The 24,663-nt window shown below is 46.9% G+C and overlaps 1 protein-coding gene across 2 annotated transcripts in view; it reads left to right on the top strand.

Annotated features, from left to right (window-relative positions):
* The window catches only part of LOC129701814 (organic cation/carnitine transporter 2-like), a 64,078-nt gene that overhangs the window by 20,863 nt on the left and 18,552 nt on the right, over window positions 1-24,663 (top strand). For both annotated transcript variants that reach the window (XM_055643280.1, XM_055643279.1), the window contains exons 3-6: window positions 5,514-5,668; window positions 6,250-6,421; window positions 21,789-21,915; window positions 24,104-24,204. In XM_055643280.1, the coding sequence (XP_055499255.1) occupies window positions 5,514-5,668; window positions 6,250-6,421; window positions 21,789-21,915; window positions 24,104-24,204 (555 nt within the window). The remainder of the gene's footprint in view (window positions 1-5,513; window positions 5,669-6,249; window positions 6,422-21,788; window positions 21,916-24,103; window positions 24,205-24,663) is intronic.

Below are 24,663 nucleotides of genomic sequence, written 5' to 3'. Positions count from 1 at the left end.
TATGGCAACTGCTCTGTCTCCGACCGGAAAGCACTGCAGAGGGTGGTGAAAATTGCCCAACGCATCACCGGTTCCTCACTCCCCTCCATTGAGTCTGTCCAAAGCAAGCGTTGTCTGTGAAGGGCGCTCAGCATCGCCAAGGACTGCTCTCACCCCAACCATAGACTGTTTACCCTCCTACCATCCGGGAGGAGTTACAGGTCTCTCCGTTGCCGGACCAGCAGGTCGAGGAACAGCTTCTTCCCTGCAGCTGTCACACTGCTCAACAATGTACCTCGGTGACTGCCAATCACCTCCCCCCCCCATTTTGTTGTCTCTGTACTGTACACTGCACAATGACAATTAAAGTTGAATCTGAATCTGAATCTGAATCATTAGGTAGAAAGAGAGCACTGTTGAGCTTACTAATAGCAAAGGAGTCCAACAGGGGGGCGCCGCACGATTGGCAGCTCTGCCAACAGTCTTTGTTTTTTCGTCTTTTTTTTATTTTTAGTGCATGTTAAAAGTCTGTGTAAATGTTCTCCGATTTGTTTTATGTGGGGGGGGGGGGGATGGGGGGGGGGGAAGGGGAGGGGAAACTTTTTTTTCATTTTCTTACCTTGCCGGAGATGCGATTAATTTTCGGATCACATTCTCTGGTCGCTCTGAGGCCTAACTTCGATGGACCTGCAGGTCTCCTTGGCCTAACCTTGGGCCCCACCGCAGAGGCGTGGACTTAACATCGGTGTCGGTCCCTTGTCTGGGATCGCTCCAACCGCGGCCTGCGGTCTTTACATCGTGAGCTCGCAGTCTCGTGAGAGGCCGTGGGGGTCGGGAGCTCCAATGTCGCGGAAGGTTCGACCAGCCCCAATATGGGGTCCGATTGCCGGCGCGGGGAGCTAACATGCCCCCGAATGCAGGAGCTGATCGCCTCGACGTGGAGGGCCAAAATGTCGCTGGCTACGGAAGTCAAGATCGTCCCATAAACAGAGGGCTCGAGACCCCCGACCGCGGGAGAGCAAAGGGAAGAGAACTTTTTTTTGGCTTCCATCACAGTGAGGAATGTGGAGGAGTCACTGTGATGGATGTTTATGTTAAGTTTAAGAAGGAAGTACAGATGCAGGAAAAATCGAAGGTAGACAGAAATGCTGGAGAAACTCAGTGGGTGAGGCAGCATCTATGGAGCGAAGGAATGGATGACGTTTCGGGTCGAGACCCTTCTTCAGAGTGATGTGTGGGGGGGGAAGAAGAAAGGAAGAGGCAGAGAGGATTGGGCTGAGGCTATGGGCGTGCTGGGAACCGGAGGGATAAGAGGGAGAAAACAAGGACTACCTGAAATTGGAGAAGCCAATGTTCATACCGCTGGGGTGTAAACTACCCAAGCGAAATAAGAGGTGCTGCCCCTCCAATTTACGGTGAGACTCACTCTGGCCATGGAGGAGGCCCAGGACAGAAAGGTCAGATTCAGAATGGGAGGGGGAGTTGAAGTGCTGAGCCACTGGGAGATCGGGTTGGTTAGTGCGAACTGAGCGGAGGTGTTGGGCAAAGAGATCGCCAAGCCTACACTTGGTTTCACCGATGTAGAGCAGCTGAGACCAAGATCAGTGGATGCAATCAATGAGGTTGGAGGAGGTCCAGGTGAATCTCTGCCTCACCTGGAAAGACTGTTTAGGTCCTTGGATGGAGTCAAGGGGGGAGGTAAAGCGACAAGTGTAGTATTTCCTGCGGTTGTAAGGGAAAGTACCAGGGGAGGGGGTGGTTTGGGTGGGAAGGGACAAATTGACCAGGGAGTTAAGGAGGGAGCGGTCTCTGTGGAAGGCCGACAGGGGAGGAGATGGGACGATGTGGCCACCGGTGGGATCCCGTTGGAGGTGGCGAAAATGTTGGAGGATTATCTGTTGTATGTGATGGCTGGTAGGGTGGAAGGTGAGGACAAGGAGGACTCTGTCCTAGTTACGAGTGGGGGGATGGGGAGTGAGAGCAGAGTTACGGGGTATAGAAGAGACCCTGGTGAGAGCCTCATCTATAGTCGAAGATGGGAACGCCTGTTCCCTGGAGAATGAGGACATCTCCGATGCCATGGTTTGGAACTGGGTGCAGATGCGGCGTAGACGGAGGAATTGGTAGTAGGGTATAGAGTCCTTACAGGAGGCAGGGTAGGAAGAAGTGTAGTCCAGATAGCCATGGGAGTCAGGGGGTTTGTAGTAGTTTATAGTAGATGTTTATGTTAAAATGTGTTTTGTGTGTTCCATTGCTTTTTATTTGTATGACTGACTTGGCAAATGCAATTCCTCGTATGTTGCAAAACATACTTGGCTAATAAAGTATTATTGTGATTGTGATTGTGATTGAAGGGACGGGCAGGCCAAGGAAGACCTCCACAGCTGATGACAGAAAAATTCTCTCTATAATAAAGAAAAATCCCCAAACACCTGTCCGACAGGTCAGAAACACTATTCAGGAGCCTGATGTGGATTTGTCAATGACCACTGTCCACAGAAGATTTCATGAACAGAAATACAGAGGCTACACTGCAAGATGCAAACCACTGGTTAGCTGCAAAAATAGCATGGCCAGGTTACAGTTTGCCAATAAATACTTAAAAAAGCAACCACAGTTCTGGAAAAAGGTCTTGTGGACATATGAGACGAAGATTAACTTATATCAGAGTGATGGGAGCAAAGTATGGAGGAGAGAGAAGGAACTGCCCAAGATCCAAAGCATACCACTTCATCTGTGAATCTGTGGTGGGGATTTTATGGCCTGGGCATGTATGGCTGCTGAAGGTACTGGCTCACTTATCTTAATTGATGATACAACTGCTGATGGTAGTAGCATAATGAATTCTGAAGTGTTTAAGACACATCATATCTGCTCAAGTTCAAACAAATGCCTCAAAACTCATTGGCTGGCAGTTCATTCTACAACAAGACAATGATCCCAAACATACTGCTAAAGCAACAAATAAGTTTTTCAAAGCTAAAAAATGGTCTATTATTGAGTGGCCAAGTCAATCACCCGATCTGAACCCAATTGAGCATGCCTTTTATTTGCTGAATGGGCCTAGCCCCCAAAACAAGCATAAGCTAAAGACAGCTGCAAAACAGGCCTGGCAGAGCATCACCAGAGAAGACGCCCAGCAACTGGTGATGTCCATGAATCGCAGGCTTCAAGCAGTCATTGCATGAAAGGATATGCAAAAAAACACTAAACATGACTACTTTCATTTACACAACATTGCTGTGTCCCAAACATTATGGTGTCCTGAAATGGAGGGAACTATGTGTAAACACTGCCATAATTTCTACATGGTGAAACTAAATGGTATAAAAATGGCCTTTATTAAAATCTGACAATGTGCACTTTAACCACATAATTTTTTTCTATTACAAATTTCAAATTTGTAATAGAAAAAATTACAAATACGGAGGCAGATAAATAAATGATGGGTCTTTGTCTCAAACATTATGGAGAGCACTGTATATCTCTATAATACTAAAGGACTTAATCTTGTTTGTGGCTGTCTGTGTGTGCGTGTCAATCTGGTTAATTTTCCTATTTTCTTCCAAACGCTAGGCCACAGCCTTCCCATTTTCACACATCCTACTCACATTTTTCCCATCAAGCCAATAAACATCTTCCCGTCGAATTCCCAGCTATATTTCCGAAGTTTTTAATTGTCAAAGTTTTAGAAACAACCCAAAAACTCACCGATTTCGGAAAAAAATCCCGAGTGGCGCCACAGTGCACTCGCAAGGCAGGACTGGACACTCCGGGAGGGAGGGGCACTCCAGTGCTCACGGTGAACAAGGAGTGGCAGCGGGTGCCAGGGAGGATGGTGCTGGAGTGAGGGCCGAGCTCGGGGCTTGGGATGGGGCCGTGACCGGGGCCGAGAAAGACGCCGCGGCTGGAACCAAGGACGAGCCGGAATCAGGGACGAGCCCAGAGATGAAGTCAGGTCCTCCACTGGAGCCCAGGCACCAGCCGAGCTGACAGCTGGAGTCTGGAGATAACGTTGGGGTTTGTACCGGAGCCCAGGCAGCGGCTGAGCAGGCGGCCAGAGTCTATAGCCAGGGCCGGGCCGAATATGAGAACCAGGCCGAGTTCCATGCCCTGGCACTGCTCTACGACCAGGGGCAGGGAATTAGAAACATAGAAATTTGCAGGAGTAGGCCATTCGGCCCTTCGAGCCTGCACCGCCATTCAATATGATCATGGCTGATCATCCAACTCAGTATCCCGTACCTGCCTTCTCTCCATACCCCCTGATCCCCTTAGCCACAAGGGCCACATCTAACTCCCTCTTAAATATAGCCCAGGCCTCAACCACCCTCCTGGCAGAGAGTTCCAGAGACTCACCACTCTCTGTGTGAATGGGTGAGGGGAGGAGGATGAGGGAAATGAGGAGGACAGGGGTGGGGTGGTAGAGGGAGATGGGGTGCGGGGGGTGTGGAGGAGGGAGATGGGGAGGGGTCGCCCTCTCTCTACACCCCTCCCTCTCTGCCCTCTCTCCCTCTCTATCCCCTCTCCCTCTCTACCCACCTCCTCCTCACTCTCTACCCCCCTCCGTCTCTGCCCCCCTCCCAGGAGGGAGTGCTGGGGGATAAGGAGAAATGAACCGCGCCTGCGCAGTTGGGGGCTATGCGTGAGTGGTGAAATATTGCGTTGGGGGAACGGCTTATGTTGGGGGAACAGGTGAGTAGTGGAATCTTGCATTGGAGGAGCAGACCCAACGGGTCTGCATTTGGTCTAGTTCATCATAAATATTCTCCATCACTTTTGTACCCCAAGGCAAGACATAAGCTTGCAGCTTTTAGATGCTTTTGTGTCATAGAGTTTAGGAGCCATGCAGCGTGGAAACAGGCCCTTGCATCCAGCTTGCCCACTCCGACCAACATGTCCCTTCTTGCCTGTCTGTGTGTGGCCCATATACCTCTAAACCTGTCCTTTCAATTTAAATCTGATTGGACATCTATTGCATCTATTTTTTACGGCTGATTACATCAAACATGGCACAGTGGCACAGCGTTAGAATTGCTGCTTTACAGCATCAGAGACCTAGGTTCGATCCTGACTACGGGTGCTGTCTGTATGGAGTTTGTATGTTCTCCCCATGCCTGCGTGTGTGTGTGCCGAGTGCTCTGGTTTCCTACCACACTCCAGGTTTGTCAGTCTTCTTCTTGCGTATGGCGTGCACAGCCGAGTTGTAGTCAACTTGTTCTATTTGATCTTTTGTTTGTGCACATCGGGTTGATTGCATTAGTCAAACAGGGTGGACCACGTGAAGTTTGCAATCTCCCACCACAGTTTGTAAGTTAATTGTCTTCTGTAAATTGTCCCTAGATATATGGGGATTGCTGGTCAGCAGGAACTCAGTGGACCGAATGGCCTGTTTCCATGCTGTATCTTTAAACTAAACTAAACTAAATGTGTGATTTAGATTGCGTTTAAATACATGAATATGTTTACGTGGATACTTTTGTCAGTAAGCGTGCAGTGCTGTATATAATTGGAAGTTTTATTCTGTTTTCCAGGTTTGGGAGGAAGATTGTTTTGTTTGGAACTATGGCGGTACAGATTTTATTTAATCTTCTTCTCACATTGTCACCCAGCTGGGAAATCTTCTGCCTGATTAATTTCTGCAGAGGCATCGGTGAAATGTCAAACTATGTGACTGCTTTTGTGCTTGGTAAGTTTAATTCATGGAAGTTACATTTATGCTATTTCTTCGGCCTTTTTCTACATTTAATTATTCAGTTATGATTGCGATCAGATCTCGGAGAAAACCACGCGGTCACGGGGAGAACATACAGACAGCACCCGTAGTCGGGGTCGAACCCTGGTCTCCGATGCTGCAAGCACTGTAAGGCAGCAACTCTACCGCTGCGCCACCGTGCCGCCCTATTATGTATGGCAATATCTTACTGATCAGTATTGAGAAAATGAATTCCACTGTCATTTGGTACACATGATAAATGAAGTGCCATTGAACCATTATCAAAGAGGCTAGATGTTGTCAGAGATATTCAAATGCGCTGACACATGATTAAAAATGAACCTGTTCTCTATTATGAGCTGCTTTTTAGTACATCTCGGTGCTGTTTAATAATAGGCCTTATTAAGGTGGAATTATTCATGGTTCACGTGGCTTGGTTTATGGTTAAGCAGATAATTTAATGTTGCCAATTTTTAGTTGATTATAACAGTACCAGAGTAACTGAATGACAATGAATTCACGAATCACTGAACCTTGTCATACATTTCTTGCAGGATCTGAAATTCTACAGAAATCCATTCGGGTTGCATTCTCTACATTTGGAATTGGCTGTTTATATGCCGTGGGATACATGATGCTGTCTTTTGTTGCCTATTTCGTGAGAGGATGGAGAATGTTGATATTGACCCTGAGCCTGATCAGTTTGCTGTACATTCCTTTGTGGTGGTATGTAGAACCTTCAACCTTCAACCCACTCAATCAGTAGGTAATGACCTCACAATGCTGGTGTCAAGATTGTTCAGGGCTTGGACACGCTAGCGGCAGGAAACATGTTCCCGATGTTGGGGGAGTCCAGAACCAGGGGCCACAGTTTAAGAATAAGGAGTAAGCCATATAGAACGGAGATGAGGAAATACTTTTTCTCACAGAGAGTGGTGAGTCTGTGGAATTCTCTGCCTCAGATGGCGGTGGAGGCAGGTTCTCTGGATGCTTTCAAGAGAGAGCTAGATAGGGCTCTTAAAAATAGCGGAGTCAGGGGATATGGGGAGAAGGCAGGAACAGGGTACTGATTGGGGATTCATTCTGAACAAGATAACCAAAATATGTCCACCATTTGCCCATCGAAACCCCCCCCCCCCCTCACCTGTATCTGTCTGAAGAAGGGACTCGACCCTAAACCTCATCCATTCCTTCACTCTAGAAATGCTGTCTGCCCCGCTGAGTTACTTGAGCATTATGTGTCTATCTTTGGTGTAAACCAGCATCTACACTTCCTTCCTAAACATTTCAACCTATCACCTGCCAGTCGTAAGTCTGTCCGCTGTGTTGGAGATGGAAAATCAAGAAAGGGGAGAGAGGTGTCAGAGATGGTGCTTTGGTGCTGTAACATAGAAACATAGAAAATAGGTGCAGGAGTAGGCCATTCGCCCCTTTGAGCCTGCACCGCCATTCAATATGATCATGGCTGATCATCCAACTCAGTATCCCATCCCTGGCTTCTCTCCATACCCCCTGATCCCTTTAGCCACAAGGGCCACATCTAACTCCCTCTTAAATATAGCCGATGAACTGGCCTCAACTACCTTCTGTGGCAGAGAATTCCACAGATTCACCACTCTCTGTGTAAAAAATGATTTTCTCATCTCGGTCCTCTTATCCTTAAACTGTGGCCCCTAGACCCCTGTGACTTCCCCAACATTGGGAATAATCTTCCTGCATCTAGCCTGTACAACCCCTTAAGAATTGTGTAAGTTTCTATACGATCCCCCTCAATCTTCTACATTCTAGCGTGTACAAGCCGAGTCTATCCAGTCTTTCTTCATATGAAAGTCCTGCCATCCCAGGAATCAGTTTGGTGAACCTTCTCTGTACTCCCTCTATGGCAAGAATGTCTTTCCACAGATTAGGACACCAAAACTGTACGCAATACTCCAGGTGTGGTCTCAATACAATACAAATAAAATACAGTTTTATTCTTCACATTGCACATAAAGTGCAAGTGAAATGAATTTGTCAGCAGCGGTACAATGAGAAAGAACACACAATAAACAATAAAAATTTAACACAAACATCCACCACAGCATTCATCACTGTGGTGGAAGGCACAAAATTTGGCCAGTCCTCCTCCATTTCCCCCCGTGGTCGGGACCAGTGTCCAGAGTCAGTCCAGACTCGGCTCTTCCCCACCGGAGACTTTAGGTTGGTGTAGGCCGCAGGCCGGCGGACGAAGATTTAAAGTCCCCGCCGCAGCCAGAAGCTCCGCAGACCGCAGGGCCGGCGGTCGAAGCTCCCCTCCAGGGGTGATGGTAAGTCCACGCCAGGTCTGCGGTAGACCCTGTACAACTGCAGTAGAACCTCCCTGCTCTTATACTCAAATCCTTTTGCTATGAATGCTAACATACCATTTGCCTTCTTAAGGCGACATTAGTTCCTCCCCTGTCCTCCGGGACCTCGCCTGCGGCTAGATAAGATGAAAAGATCTTTGTTAAGACTCCTGCAATCTCCTCTTTCAATAACCTGGGATATGTCCCATCAGGGCGGCACGGTGGTGCAGCGGTAGAGTTGTTGCCTTACAGAGCCAGAGCCTGGATTGATCCTGACTAGTTGGGCTGTCTGTCTGTCTGTACATAATTTGTACGTTCTCCCAGTGATGCTTGGGTTTCCTCTGGGTTCTCCAGTATCCTCCCACACTACAAAGACGTACAGGATTCATGCACTCTAAACGCAGACAGCACCCGATATCAGGACCATACCTGGGTCTCTGGCACTGTGAGACAGCAACTCTACCAGCTGCGCCCCTGTGCCACTCTTATTGCCTCGGACAATAAGACATTCCGAGTGCCGCTAGAGTGTCCCGGGGAGCCGCGCAGGCCCGATTCACCTGCGCTGCTGACCGATTCACACTCCATTAGGATCAACTCGCCCCACAGGCTTCCCGGGGACAGGCGAGGCCTATCTGGGCCAAAGATCATAGAGCGGAGCAAGATGCTCCACTCCGACGTAAACCAACGCACTGAGGTGTAGTACGTAACGGAACGTCACGGCCGCCATTTGTCAATGCAAAACGCGACTTCTGGTATGCCTTCCGCTGTGCACTCCGCTTTATCATCCTTGGTGTAATCAGTGTTGTGGGGAACAGTGTTTGATATAGCTCATCTATCACCTCACATATTTTAGTTAATTTTATTGTAAATGTGTTCCCCCTATTCCCCCATTTCCCTCCCATCTTTCCTCCCCAGCCCCCTCCTTTGCGTAGTTTCCCTTGCATTGTACTGTGCAGTTTCCCTTCTATTGCTTTAACGCACACTATGCACAAAATTAAATTTAACTTATATCTATCTATCTATCTATCTATCTATCTATCTATCTATCTATCTATCTATCTATCTATCTATCTATCTATCTATCTATCTATCTATCTATCTATTAATACATAAAAGTCTGTGGCTGCCGCCTGCCGTCCGGCTGCCTTTCTGCCTCTTGATTCGTTCCATCGTGTGATGTCACAATGCCCAATACTCGCAGATGTCCAATCGGGCCCATCTACCTCCCTAGAGAGTTTACTGTTGTCATGATAACTGCTGTGTACATACCACCAGATGCCAATGCTAACTCGGCTATCGGTCATTTGTATGGTAGCATTAGCAGCCAACAGAGCACATATCCTGACGGTGTTCACATCATAGCAGGGGACTTTAACCATGCGGACTTGAAGAAAATGCTGCCCAAATTCTACCAGCATGTTAAATGTGCTACAAGAGGAGCAAACACCCTGGACAAGGTCTACTCCAACATCAAGCTGGGCTATAGGGCTAGACCACTACCACACCTGGGTCAGTCGGACCATATGTCCCTGCTCTTAATTCCTGCATATGCCCCCCTCAGGAAAACCGCTCCTACCATTACAAAGACCATCACAACCTGGCCTGATGGTGCTTCTCAGCAGCTGCAGGACTGTTTCGACAGGACCAACTGGGAGGTGTTTGAACACCGGGACCTGGAGGTGTTCACAGACAGTGTACTGTGCTACATAAAAAAACTGCATGGACACGGTCACAGTGGACAAACAGATCCGGGTCTACCCCAACCAGAAGCCCTGGATGACTCGGGAGGTCCAGCGGCTGTTGAAAGAGAGGAACACCGCTTTTAGGTCTGGCGATAGGGCTTTATACAGCACGGCCCGAGCTAACCTGAAGAGAGGCATCAGAGAGGCCAAATCAAATTACAGGAGGAAGATAGAGGACCACCTGGACAGTAAAAACAGCAGGCAGGTGTGGCAGGGGATCCAGTATCTCACCAACTATAAGACCCCCTTGGAGCTGTTGAAGGTGACGCCTCGCTGGCAGAGGAGCCCCACTTCTTTGCTCGCTTTGAAGTGGAGCCACCCGAGACAGCCACATCACAGCACATGGTCTACAGCAGCCTACCCCTCAAGATAGAGGAGCATGAGGTGAGGCGCACTCTGCGGGCCATCAATCCAAGGAAGGCTACTGGTCCGGACGGCGTCTCTGGACGCGTGTTGAAGGACTGCGCAGACCAGCTGGCTGGAGTCTGGACGAGGATTTTTAACCAGTCTCTGGCCCAGTCCACTGTTCCACCCTGTCTGAAATCCTCCACCATAGTCCCCTTGCCCAAAAAAAACAACATCTCCAGCCTCAAACGACTACCGGCCAGTCGCACTCACACCAGTGGTGATGAAGTGTTTTGAAAAACTGGTCCGGGGTTCACATCACATCACTTCTGCCCCGAAGCTTTGACCCCCACCAGTTTGCGTACAGAGCGAATAGATCCACAGAGGACGCTGTAGCCACAGCTCTCCATGCTGCACTGTCTCACCTGGAGCAGCGGGGGAGCTACGTGCGGATGCTCTTTGTGGACTACAGCTCTGCTTTTAATACTATCCTTCCCCACAAACTGGTGGACAAACTGGGGGACTTGGGACTTCCACACTCCACCTGTACGTGGATAAATAGCTTCCTGTCGGGTCGAAGCCAGAGAGTCAGAGTGGGCCATCACACATCCACGGCCCTCAGCCTCAGTACCGGCTCTCCACAGGGCTGTGTACTGAGCCCCCTGCTCTACACCATCTACACGCATGACTGCACTCCAGTCCACCACAGCAACACCATTGTCAAATTTGCGGATGACACTACAGTGGTGGGACTCATCTCCGCGGGGGACGAGTACGCCTACCGGGATGAGGTGGAGCAGCTGACAGGGTGGTGGGAAGAAAATAACCTGCTCCTCAACACCTCAAAGACGAAGGAGGTAATAATAGACTTCAGGAAAAACAAAACGGACATGGTACCACTGACCATCAGAGGGGACTGTGTAGAGAGGGTGGCGGATTTCCGCTTCCTGGGAATCCACATTGAGGAGGACCTGACGTGGAGCGTGAACACCACTGCGCTGCTGAAAAAGGTCCAGCAGAGACTGCACTTCCTGCGGGTGCTCAGGAAGAACAACATCACTCAGAGGCTGCTGCTGTCCTTTTATCGGTGCTCCATTGAGAGCATACTAACATACTGTGTATGCGTGTGGTACACCAGCTGCACAGTGGCTCAGAGGAAAGCGCTCCAGAGGGCCATTGACAACGCCCAGAGGATTGTCGGCTGCCCTCTCCTTACCTGGGAGGACCTACACAGTTCCCGCTGCACCAAAAAAAACCCAGAATATAATAAAGGACATCTCCCACCCCGGACACTCCCTGTTTGAACTGTTGCCGTCAGGCAGACGGTACAGATCCACAAGGACAAGGACAAATAGACTACAAAACAGTTTTTACCCCACTGCTATAAAAGCACTAAATGTGGCCGCCAAGGAACGCAGGGGCGATACAGACTAAGGGACTGTGGTAACGGTGAAATCGACAGAAGGATGGAGGGTTGGGTGTGTATGCGTGCTTTGTCTGTGTTTTTTATTTATTGCTTATCTTTATTATTTTACCGTGGATGTTTCGTTAGCTTTAGAAATGTTTGAATGCTGCACTGACTGGCTGACATTTTAAATTTCGTTGTACATGGCCCATGTTACAATGACAATAAAGAAACTATTCTATTCTATTCTGGAATGGATCCATTTACATGGACGGCTGCCGGCCGCCTTTCTTCCTTTGATTCCCTGCAACTCTGAAACCAGACGCAGAATCTCCGACATCTTTTCCATTTCGGTAGAGATTTCACTTTTCTTTCTAAGTATCCGCTCCTCATTACATTTCGTCGTGTTTAAGTACATGTTTTTAATTAAATTCTTCCCCACCCCCCAACCCCAATATTTCAAAAATAAACTGGCTTCTAACCCATAGAAGCAACACCAGCTCCAGCCCCTGGTGAACGTTCCATCGTGTGATGTCACAATGCCTGATGCTCACAGATGTCCAATCGGAATGGATTCATTTACATATGCCTTTGCAGGAGCACAAGCACTTGGTGAACGTTCCATCGTGTGATGTCACAATGCCCAATGCTCCAAGGCATTGTTGCCATAGAGATAGTACAGAGAAGGTTCACCAGACTGATTCCTGGGATGTCAGGACTTTCATATGAAGAAAGACTGGATAGACTCGGCTTGCACTCGCTAGATTTTAGAAGATTGAGGAATTATCTTTTATGACCGAGATGAGAAAAACATTTTTCACACAGAGAGTGGTGAATCTCTGGAATTCACTGGCACAGAAGGTAGTTGAGGCCACAGTTCATTGGCTATATTTAAGAGGGAGTTAGATGTGGCCCTTGTGGCTAAAGGGATCAGGGGGCATGGAGAGAAGGCAGGTACAGGATACTGAGTTGAATGATCAGCCATGATCATATTGAATGGTTGTGTAGTCTCAAAGGGCCGAATGGCCTACTCCTGCACTTAATTTCTATGTTTCCCTCTCCTCACCCCTCTCCCACCCATCCCTCTCTCCCCACCCATCCCTCTCTACCCCACCCCCTTCCCTCTCTCCACCCCCCCCCTTCCTCCTACCCCTCTGCCCCTCTTCCATCACTCCCCTACCCCTCTCCTCCTCCCTCCCCACTCTTCCACCTCTCCCCCTTTCCCCTCCACTCTCCCTCCCCACTCTTTCCCCTCTCTCCCCCCCCCCCTTCCCCACCCCTCCCTCCCCCCCCTCCCCCCATCCCCCCCTCCCTCACATCTCTCTCCCCATCCCCCTCTCGCACCCCCTACTCCGCTCTCCTTTCCCTCCCAAATCTGTCCCGTTTCCTCCTCCTCCTCCTCCTCTCCGCTCCCTCCCTCTTCTCACCCCCCTCCCCCCACCTGTGTGTTTGGGGGGTGGTTAATGTGAGTGTGATGCCGCAGCCCCCTCTCCCCACCCCGCATACGCCGTTGGGGATACAGACCCAACGGGTCTGCACTTGGTCTAGTCTATATTTAAAACTGTGTGGCTGCCGCCTGCCGTCCGCCGTCCGTTCGGCTGCCTTTCTGCCTTTTTGGATCGTGTGATGTCACAATGCCCAATGCTCGCAGATATCCAATCGGAATGGATTCATTTACATATGCCTTTGCAGGAGCCCCAGCCCCTGGTGAACGTTCCATCGTGCAATGTCACAATGCCCAATGCCCAAAGACATTCTTGCCATAGAATGAGTACAGAGAAGGTTAACCAGACTGATTCCTGGGATGTCAGGACTTTCATATGAAGAAAGACTGGATAGACGCGGTTTGTACTCGCTAGAATTTAGAAGATTGAGCGGGGATCTGATAGAATCTTATGTTTCTATGTTTCCCTCTCCTCAACCCTCTCCCTATCCCATCCATCCATCTCTCCCCCACCCCCTTCACTCTCTACCCCCCCTCCCCCTTCCCTCTCTCCAACCGCCCCCTTCCACTCTAACCCTCTTCCATCACTCCCCCTCCCCCTCCCTCCCCACTCTTCCACTTCTCTCCCCCCTTCCCTCTCCCCCTCCACCCATCTCCCCCTCCCTCCCTCCCCATTCCCCCCCCCTCCCCCACATCTATCTCCCCATCCCCTTCTCTCACCCCCTACCCCGCTCTCCTTTCCCTCCCAAATCTGTCCCGTTTCCTCCTCCTCCAATCCCCTCTTCTCATCCCCCCCTCCCCCCACCTGTGTGTTTGAGGGGTGGTTAATGTGATTGAGTGATGCCGCGCACCCCCCCCCCCCCGCAAACGCCTTTGGGGAAACAGACCCAACGGGTCTGCACTTGGTCTAGTATATTTATATGAATGTGTGTTTGTGTGTGGATCAGAAGCAACTTTGATTTAAAGCATCACTATTACTCTCTATCTTATTTGTCAGATGATGTACATAAACCATAAAGGCAATTCTATATATAATTATACACATATAAATATATGTATATATATAAATATATATAAATATATGCATATACACATGTATATATACAAAGCTGCACACAAAAATATGACATATGGGCTCAGATTTCAAATGCCTTGACAAGCACTTTATTGGGTTCATGACTAACATAGTATCAACAACAAATATAAGAAAATATAGCACATTGATGACAAGTTTCTGAAAATGGCATCAGAATACACAAATACATTTTGTGTAACGGTTGTCGCGTTGTGTCTACCAGTGACTTGGTTGGCACAATAAGTGCACGTATTTATTGTTCCTTTCTATGTTGATGAATACCACATGGAACAATAAAATTACAAACACCATTTCTACTTCATTCACCTGATCATGTCATAGAATACTGCATCCATCTCAGTGGACATCGCATGTGATCTAAACAGTACATTACCTTGTGGATCTGAGTGACATAGATGGCCGATGAGACAATGTGTTGCGAAATTGAAGATTGGAAGTTTTAGTTTTGATGACCAATTAATGTAAAAAATGTGTGATATAGATGTACACACACACACACAAACACATGTATATTTGTCTAGCGTCTCTCTTGTGATTTCCACTAATTTGTTTATCATCCTTTTTCTGTCTGTCTGTCTGTCTGTCTGTCTGTCTGTCTGTCTGTCTGTCTGTCTGTCTGTCTATCTATCTCTATATATTACTAAAAGTAAGATCTTGACCGCTTTTTACTCACTCCGATGTGATTTCCGAGAGAACACCGCCACTTACGGCCATCATATTTGGCCACCTCTCAGAGCCCCCCTCCACCGGACTGTACCAGAGGATTTTTCCCATCGTTGAAAAATCAGAGAGATATTAATGGTTTAAAAAATGTCACCATTCTCTCTGCTGCCCTGCTGGTGGGAGGGGGGAGGGACTATAAAACCCGGATGTGCTGTGCCTCACTCAGTCTCTGCAAGATGGAGGAAGCGGGAGGGTCACAGCTCTCTCAGCGCTGAATAACACTGAACACATGTCTGCTCAACTGTGAGTGCCCTTACTGTGGTTTGAAAATGAAAATATGGTTGGTCTGAAGTAAAAAGGCACTGCAAATGGTTATTTGGGGGTTTTGGGTTGAAGTAAAAAGGCACTGCAAATGGTTGTTTGGGTGGTTTGGGTTGAAGTAAAAAAGCACTGCAAAGGGTTGTTTGGTGGTTTTGGGTTGAAGTAAAAAGGCACTGCAAAGTGTTGTTTGGGGGTTTTGGGTTGGTGAAAAGGCACTGTAAATGATAGTTTGGGGGTTTTGGGTTGAAGTAAAAGGCACTGCAAATTATTGTTTGTCTGAACTTAACAACTTCCTGTTTGCACCATATTGATTTTAGATAAAACGCTACCACTTACGGCTGTGATTTTTGGCCATCTTACTCAGTCCACCTCCGCTCATCAGCTGCAGAGGATTCTTCCCATCAATGAAATATAAAAGTGTTATTAGTGTTTAAAAAATGTTGAGTATCTCGCTCCTGTCAATCACGCCATGAAGGCCACACCTTTTCCAGTGGGAGGGGGCGGGATTATAAAACACACTGAATGTCTACAGAACTGTAAGTGTGGTGGTTTTATGGTGGCCTTGCACCCTGCATGAAATGGTATGGAACTGCACTTGAATTTGGTGGCCTTGCACTGTGCTTGAAGTGGTATGAAACTGCAGCCAACAACACCCATACCTGTGCTCCAGAACCTCCCCCCCCCACTGGCCATCAATATTGGAATTGGTGGAGAGGTGGAATATTGCGTCGGGGGACCAGCCCTCCCATGTAAACATGGGACCCAATGGTCCTACTTAGTCTAGTATATAATTATAATTATAACTATAACTATATATATATATATATATATTTATTTATATATACAATTTATATATCACTATATATATATATATATAATTACAATATATATATATTACAATTTATATTACAATATATGTATATTACAGTATATATATATATATATTACTATTTATATACTACAATATATATGTGTGTATATGTATGTACATACATATTTGTATGTATATACATATATACACACGCATATATATATCACACACATATCTATATCTGATCTTGACCGCTTTTGGCCCACTGTGCTGCGATTTCTGAGAGAACACCACCACCTATGGCCATCATTTTTGGCCACCTCGCTCAGAGCCCCCCTCCGCCTTCCGGGTCCGGAGGATGTTTCCCATCAATGAAAAATCAGAGAGATATGAATGTTTTTTTTAAAATCACCATTCTCTCTGCTGCCCCCGCTGGTGGTAGGGGGTGGGACTATAAAACCCGAACGTGTAGTCCCTCACTCAGTCCCTGCCAGACCCAGTAAGTGAGAGGGTCACGGCTCTCTGAGCTGCGAATAACACTGAACGCACCTCTACTCCACGGTGAGTCCCCTCGATGCGGCTATAAAGTGGCTGCTGCCCAATTGTTTGCCAGGCAATATTGGAATTGGTGGAGAGGTGGAATATTGCGTTGGTGACCAGCCCCCCTATGTGATGCTGGGACCCATCGGGTCCCACTTAGTCTAGTATATACATATATATACATACACACACACACACACACACACATATATTACTAGACCAAGTGCAGACCCGTTGGGTCGGTTCCCCCAACGTGTGGTTGCGGGGGAGGGGTGGGGCATGCGGCATCACACATACTAAAATGTCCAACATATATAATAATAAATATATCGTCATTTGCACAATATTGTGTGGGTAACGGGAGGTTCTCTTTCTTCCTCTTGAGTAACCTGCGTTGGGAAAACAGACGTTTCAGCGTGTTCGGGATGTCAAATAGCGTTGGAACTGCATTGCAATTTAGCCTGTTATAGGTCTGCTTGTTGGGAAACTGGTCAAGTTCAGTGTTCAGAACAAAGACGGCAGGTCGTTGACAAGTACACCGGAGTTTGGTGTAGGAGATCTTGTCGGCGAGTATTCTAGACCCGCTGTCGATCTGAAATTACAGAAAACCTCATATAGGATTAACTAAGAATAATGACACTAAGACACTAGCAGGGCTGCCAACTCTCAGGCAGAGAGAGAGAGAGGGGAGTATGAGAGAGAAAGGCAAATGGGGCAGAGACAGACAGAGCGAGAGAGAGAGAGAAAGCAGATAGGGCAGAGGGAGAGGAGAGAGAGAGAGAGAGAGAGAGAGAGAGAGAGAGAGAGAGAGAGAGAGAGAGGAGAGAGAGAGAGAGAGAGAGAGAGAGAGAGAGAGAGAGAGAGAGAGAGAGAGAGAGAGAGAGAGAGAGAGAGAGAGAGAGAGAGAGAGAGAGAGAGAGAGAGAGAGAGAGAGAGAGAGAGAGAGAGAGAGAGAGAGAGAGAGAGAGAGAGAGAGAGAGAGAGAGAGAGAGAGAGAGAGAGAGAGAGAGAGAGAGAGAGAGAGAGAGAGAGAGAGAGAGAGGAGAGGAGGAGAGAGAGAGAGTAGAGAGAGAGAGAGAAGAGAGAAAGGCAGAGATCGGGTAGAAACATAGAAAATAGGTGCAGGAGTAGGCCATTCGGCCCTTCGAGCCTGCACCGCCATTCAATATGATCATGGCTGATCATCCAACTCAGTATCCTGTACCTGCCTTCTCTCCATACCCCCTGGTCCCTTTAGCCACAAGGGCCACGTCTAACTCCCTCTTAAATATAGCCAGCAAATTGCCTCTACTACCTTCTGTGACAGAGAATTCCAGAGATTCACCACTCTCTGTGTCAAGAATGTTTTCCTCATCTCGGTCCTAAAAGATTTCCCCCCTTATCCTTAAACTGTGACCCCTTGTTCTGGACTTCCCCTACATTGAGAACAATCTTCCTGCATCTAGCCTGTCCAACCCCTTAAGAATTTTGTAAGTTTCTATAAGATCCCCCCTCAATCTTCTAAATTCTAGCGAGTACAAGCCGAGTCTCTCCAGTCTTTCTTCATATGAAAGTCCTGACATCCCAGGAATCAGTCTGGTGAACCTTCTCTGTACTCCCCCTATGGCAAGAATGTCTTTCCTCAGATTAGGAGACCAAAATTGTACGCAATACTCCGGGTGTGGTCTCACCAAGACCCTGTACAACTGCAGTAGAACCTCCCTGCTCCTATACTCAAATCTTTTTGCTATGAATGCTAACATACCATTCACTTTCTTCACTGCCTGCTGCACCTGCATGCCTACTTTTAATGACTGGTGTACCATGACACCCAGGTCTCGTTGCATCTCCCCTATTCCTAATCGGCCACCATTCAGATAATAGTCTACTTTCCTATTTTTGCCACCAAAGTGGATAACCTCACATTTATCCACATTATACTGCATCTGCCATGCATTTGCCCACTCACCCAGACTATCCAAGTCACCTTGCAGCCTCCTAGCATCCTTCTCACAGCTAACACTGCCCCCCAGCTTCGTGTCATCCGCAAACTTGGAGATGTTGCATTCAATTCCCTCGTCCAAATCATTAGTATATATTGTAAATAGATGGGGTCCCAGCACTGAGCCTTGCGGTACCCCACTAGTCACTGCCTGCCATTGTGAAAAGGACTCATTTACTCCTACTCTTTGCTTCCTGTCTGCCAGCCAGTTCCTATCCACATCAATACTGAACCCCCAATACCGTGTGCTTTAAGTTTGTATACTAATCTCTTATGTGGGACCTTGTCGAAAGCCTTCTGAAAGTCCAGATATAACACATCCACTGGTTCTCCCTTATCCACTCTATTAGTTACATCCTCGAAAAATTCCCTAAGATTCGTCAGACATGATTTACCTGGGATGCATTCAATTTACCTAAATTGGATTTCACTCAGTTCCTCCATCTCATTTGACCCCCGGTCCCATGCTATTTTCGGCATCTTATTTATGTCTTCCTTAGTGAAGACAGAACCAAAGTAGTTATTTAATTGGTCTGCCATGTCCTTGTTCCCCATGATCAATTCACCTGTTTCTGACTGCAAGGGACCTACATTTGTTTTAACTAATTTTTTTCTCTTCACATATCTATAAAAACATTTGCAGTCAGTTTTTATGTTCCCTGCCAGTTTTATTTCATAATCTATTTTCCCTATCCTAACTAAGCCCTTTGTCCTCCTCTGCTGGACTCTGAATTTCTCCCAATCCTCTGGTAGGCTGCTTTTTCTGGCTAATTTGTATGCTTCATCTTTTGTTTTGATACTATCCCTGATTTCCCTTGTTACCCACGGATGCACTACCTTCCCTGATTTATTCTTTTGCCAAACTGGGATGAACAATTGTTGTAGTTCATCCATGCAGTCTTTAAATGCCTTCCATTGCATATCCACCGTCAACCCTTTAATAATCAATTGCCAGTCTATCTTGGCCAATTCACTTCTCATACCCTCAAAGGTACCTTTCTTTAATTTCAGGAACCTTGTTCCTGAATTAATAATGTCACTCTCCATCCTAATGAAGAACTCAACCATATTATGGTCTCTCTTGCCCAAGGGGCCACGCACAACAAGACTGCTAACTAACCCTTCCTCATTACTCAATACCCAGTCTAGAATAGCCTGCTCTCTCATTGGTTCCTCTACGTTGGTTTAGAAAACTATCCCGCATACATTCCAAGAAATCCTCTTCCTCACCACCCTTGCCAATTTGATTCACCCAATCTATATGTAGATTGAAGTCACCCATTATAACTGTTTTACCTTTGTTGCACGCATTTCTAATTTCCTGTTTGATGCCATACCCAACTCCACTACTACTGTTAGGTGGCCTGTACACAACTCCCACTAGAGTTTTCTGCCCCTTAGTGTTTCGCAGCTCTACCCGTATCGATTACACATCCTCCAAGCTAATGTCCTTCCTTTCTATTGCGTTAATGTCCTCTCTAACCAGCAACGCTACCCCACCTCCTTTTCCTTTCTGTCTATCCCTCCTGAATATTGAATATCCCTGGATGTTCAGCTCCCAGCCTTGGTCACCATGGAGCCATGTCTCCGTGATCCCAACTATATCATAGTCATTAATAGCTATCTGCACATTCACCTCATCCACCTTATTACAAATGCTCCTTGCATGGAGACACAAAGCCTTCAGGCTTGTTTTTACAACACTCTTACCCCTTATACAATTATGTTGAAAAGTGGCCGTTTTTGATTTTTGCCCTGGATTTGTCTGTCTGCCACTTTTACTTTTCACCTTGCTACCTATTGCTTCTACCCTCATTTTACACCCCTCTGTCTTTGCTCACACATTTAAGAAACCCTTTCCCTTTAACTCCACCCTCGACCATCCCATTTGACATCCCACCTCCTTTATTCAGGGTAGAGAGAGAGAGGCAGACAGGGCAGAGACGGAGACAGCGAGAGACAGGGAGAGAGGGAGAGAGAGAGAGAGAAGGGGCAGAGAGAGAGATGGGGAGAGAGATGGGGGAGAGAGAGGAATTATGGCACGTTATAACACACAGCCGTCCCATTCTGACCACTGCCGATCCCCACACCGCACCATTTAACCCTTCTTCACAGCGGCCCAGTGATGTCTCGGCTCTAAGAATTCGAGGGATCTAACTGGTAACAACACTAAGAGCAGCCCCGGGCCGCTGCACTCCCCGACTCGAATCTGATCTTATAATCTCGTGATGGGCCTGATGTGTCCTATGGACCATATTTTGGAGACTCCTGCCTTACAAGAACAAAAACAAAAATGTACAGAAGAACAAAAATTGATGACTTTAATATTGTGGTAAGTGTAGATCTATTAAAAAAATCTAGTAACTTTCTAATGTACCGACAATCCTAGTTTCCCAACGAGTGGTGATAGGGGAACAGGAAATAACATTTTCAGGACAGAATAATATCGACAGAAAACAATAATAGTTCCTCTAGTTCCTCACCTTTCTTTGTTGTTGGGGAACTGAAGAAAAACAAGTTGAGTTGTCCACATTGGCGATTAGAGCAATTTATACCGAACAGTGAGCTGTAGATGTGGACGCCATGACAGTGTGGGGGCAGCCCGGTGAAATGGCATCGACAATCACACATGTCATACTACGCTTTTTTCGCTGAGTGGGTCATCTTGCTCCGCTCTATAATCTTTGACCTGGGCTGCAGTAGCTTCATTGGCGGCAGCGATGGGAACCTTGGCGGTGGCAGCAGGAGCCTCGGTGGCATCGTGTGCCAAAGCGTGGGCGGCGATGGGGCCTGGGTGGTGGTAGGGCCTCAGCGGCATCGTGAGCCTCAACATGTGCGGCGGTGGGGGCCTTGGGTGGTGGTAGGACCTTGGTGGCGGTGGGAGCCTTGGCAGCAGCGAGAGCCTCGGCGATCAACCCGCGATGAGCGTGTGGGGGGGAAATCAATGGGGACCCGGTGTGGGCGGACCGCTGTGAGCAACGGTGGGAGAACAAAGGGGGACCCGGTGTGGAGCAAAGATTATAGTGTTCCGCTCTAAGATCTTTGGTGTGTAGTAGGGAGACTATTTTTAGAATTGCCTGCCCATGGGATGAGCCTGCATCTGTTTGTTTGTTTGTTCGCTTGTCCCGGTTAAGGCGCTGTGCACATGGCAGCCAGCCTGCCAAAGATACTAGAGCAAGCTTCGATCTTTGCAGCCAACATTCGCTAGTCTTTTTATTTTTTTCTCACTTTTAATGTAATGTTAATTTCAAGTGTTCTTGCACCTTGTGTGTTGTGACTGTGTTGGTAGACCAATTTCCCTCCGGGGGATGAATACATTTTTATCGTATCATATTCTATTGTTAAAAATATAGTGGCAGTAATTTCACAAGCCCTTTGATGCTTCAATAATTCTGTTACAGAATACCTTGTTTCATTCTAGGTTTATTCCTGAATCTCCACGCTGGCTACTGTCCAAGGGAAGGGTAAAGGAAGCTGAATCAATAATTCGATTAATGGCAAAGAAAAATGGCATCACACCACCAGCAGCACTTTTCACTGACGATGAGGTATTGGGGCAAGACCCAGTCTGAAGAAGGGCTTCTGCCCGAAACGTTGCCTATTTCCTTCGCTCCATAGATGCTGCCGCACCCGCTGAGTTTCTCCAGCACTTTTGTCTACCTACCATTTATTTCATTCCTATGTGGTTGTTCAGTTCTTCAATACAGAGCAACACTTTTCTCATTGAGTGGAATTGTCATCTTTTCAATTTCTGCAGAGATGCTGTCTGACCTGCTGAGTTACTCCAGTGCTTTGTTTCTCTTTGGTATAAACCTGCATCTGCAGTTCCACCCGACCAGATTTCACTGCAAAAAAAATTGGCATGAATATCATGACAAAAATGCAGCTTTACCATAACAACTGCACAAATAGAGCAGCACAGTGGTGCAGCAGTAGAGTTGCTGCTTTTCATAGATAGATACATAGGTACATAGAAAATAGGTGCAGGAGTAGGCTATTCGGCCCTTCGAGCCTGCACCGCCATTCAATATGATAATGGCTGATCATCCAACTCAGTATCCTGTACCTGCCTTCTCTTCATACCCCCTGATCCCATTAGCCACAAGGGCCACATCTAACTCCTTCTTAAATATAGCCAATAAACTGGCCTCAACTACCTTCTGTGGCAGAGAATTCAAGAGATTCACCACTCTCTGTGTGAAAAATGTTTTTCTCATCTCGGGCCTAAAAGATTTCCCCCTTATCCTTAAAATGTGACCACTTGTTCTGGACTTCCCCAACATCGGGAACAATCTTCCTGCATCTAGCCTGTCCAACCCCTTAAGAATTTTGTAAGTTTCTATAAGATCCCCCCTCAATCTTCTAAATTCTAGCGAAAACAGCTCTATTGCTTGTGATACTGAGAAAAGAAAAATATTGAGCTTTTGAGTTAGACTTTACTTTATCTTTTAGAGACACATTGTGGAAGCAGGCCCTTCGGCTCATCGAGTCCATGCCGACTACCGATCACCTCGTACACTACATCTTACACATTAGGGACAATTTACAGATGAAAATTAACCTACATACCTTTTTGTCTTTGGAGTTTGGGATGAAACTGGAGAACCCAGAAACAACCAATGCGATCACAGTGAGAACGTACAAAATCTGTACAAACAGCGCTTGTAATCGGGTTTGAACCCGGGTCCCTTGCACGGTAAGGCAGCAACTCTACTACCACCCGCCCCTTGTGTGATACACACGTCACAATCTAGAAATTATTAGATGCAAGAAGTTATCTCCACAAAGGTTAACCAATACTGGAGAGTAGTTCCTCTACTAAAATTGTTAAAAATTCTCCAGAGATCCATGCACTCCAGAGATGCTGCCTAACCCTCTGAATTACTCCAGCACTTTGTGTCTTATTTGTAATCCTGCATCTGCAGTTCCTTGTATCCACATGTGTTTAAAAATTGCACATTTTTATAAAAATTCTAGTTAGATTTCAGAGCACTGTTATGGAGTTTGCACCGTTAATCAAGATTCAGTTTTGGATCTGTACAGTGTCTAATTTGAATGTAAATGTGGGAGAATATTTAGCATATTTTTATAAAGCCAGAAATTTAATTGGGTTTAAATTCAATTTCCACTAGGTGGCATTTGCTAGCAGTTTGGGGAAGACGAACGATGCTGAGATTTAGGAGGTGGTGCCAAGATTTTTATATCATCCTTGCAATGTTTATGCAACCTCGCTCAATCCTCTGTATACAAGCTGTATACAGAGCTGTATGCAGAGCTGTATGCAGAGCTGTGTATAAGCTGTATACAAGAACAAAGGAGGACTCGGTATGGGGACACAGCCATGAGGCGGGGGGGGTGGGGGGGGGGGGGGGGGGGGGGGGGGGGGTTGACAAAGGAGGACTCGGTATGGGGACACAGCCATGAGGTGGGGGAGGGGGGGGGGGGGGGACAGAGGAGAGGGACCTGGCGTTGGATACTTTGTAACTTTAGTGCCCTTCATGTGTCTTCTATTTACCTTGGGTGTGCAAAACAAAGAATATCACAATTACTTGGCACATGTGACAATAAAGTTTCATCATGCATTCATTCATTCATTCATTCACAAGCTCACAGACAAACTGTGAATAATCATTTTCTGGACCATCCCATGCCCAATATGAATCAGGAGATGTGGATAACAATACTGACACTTTCTGCAGAGCCGATGCAATGTTGAATCTTCTGTTTTTCTTCCAGCTTGAACATATGCAGAATAAACAAGCAAAATCTGTTCCAGTTATTCAATTGATAAAATCTCGCAATATCCTAGTCATCACGGTCATTAGCATGCTCATATGGTAAGTATGAGATTCAAGAATAATATTCAGACGTGTTTATTAAAAAATATCTGTGAGCAATATGTTCTTTTATCGGACAAGTGGCGTTGCGATAGAGTCGGGTTCGATCCTGATCACAGATGCTGTTTGTACGGTGTTTGTACGTTCTTTCTGTAACCGCGTGGGTTTCCTCCAGGTGCTCCTGTTTCCTCCCACATTCCAAAGACGTGCCGGTTTGTTGGTTAATTGGCTTCTGTAAAATTGTAAATTGTCCCTAATGTGTAGGATGCAAAGCTGGCATAACAGAATTTGTGTATGGGTGATCCTTGGTCGACAAGGACATGGTGGGCTGAAGGGCATGTTTCCATACTGTATCTCTAAACCAAACTAAACTAAACTAGTCTCTAAATATTTTCAACTGACCGGGTTTTAATTATTTAGTTTAGTTTAGAAATACACCATGAAAACAGGCCCTTCCGC

Source organism: Leucoraja erinacea, chromosome 11 (genome assembly GCF_028641065.1).
Source record: "Leucoraja erinacea ecotype New England chromosome 11, Leri_hhj_1, whole genome shotgun sequence".
In the NCBI taxonomy this organism is placed as follows: Eukaryota; Metazoa; Chordata; class Chondrichthyes; order Rajiformes; family Rajidae; genus Leucoraja; species Leucoraja erinaceus.
The sequence above is the reverse complement of the archived record's forward strand: the minus strand, read 5'-3'. Positions and strand labels throughout refer to the sequence as shown.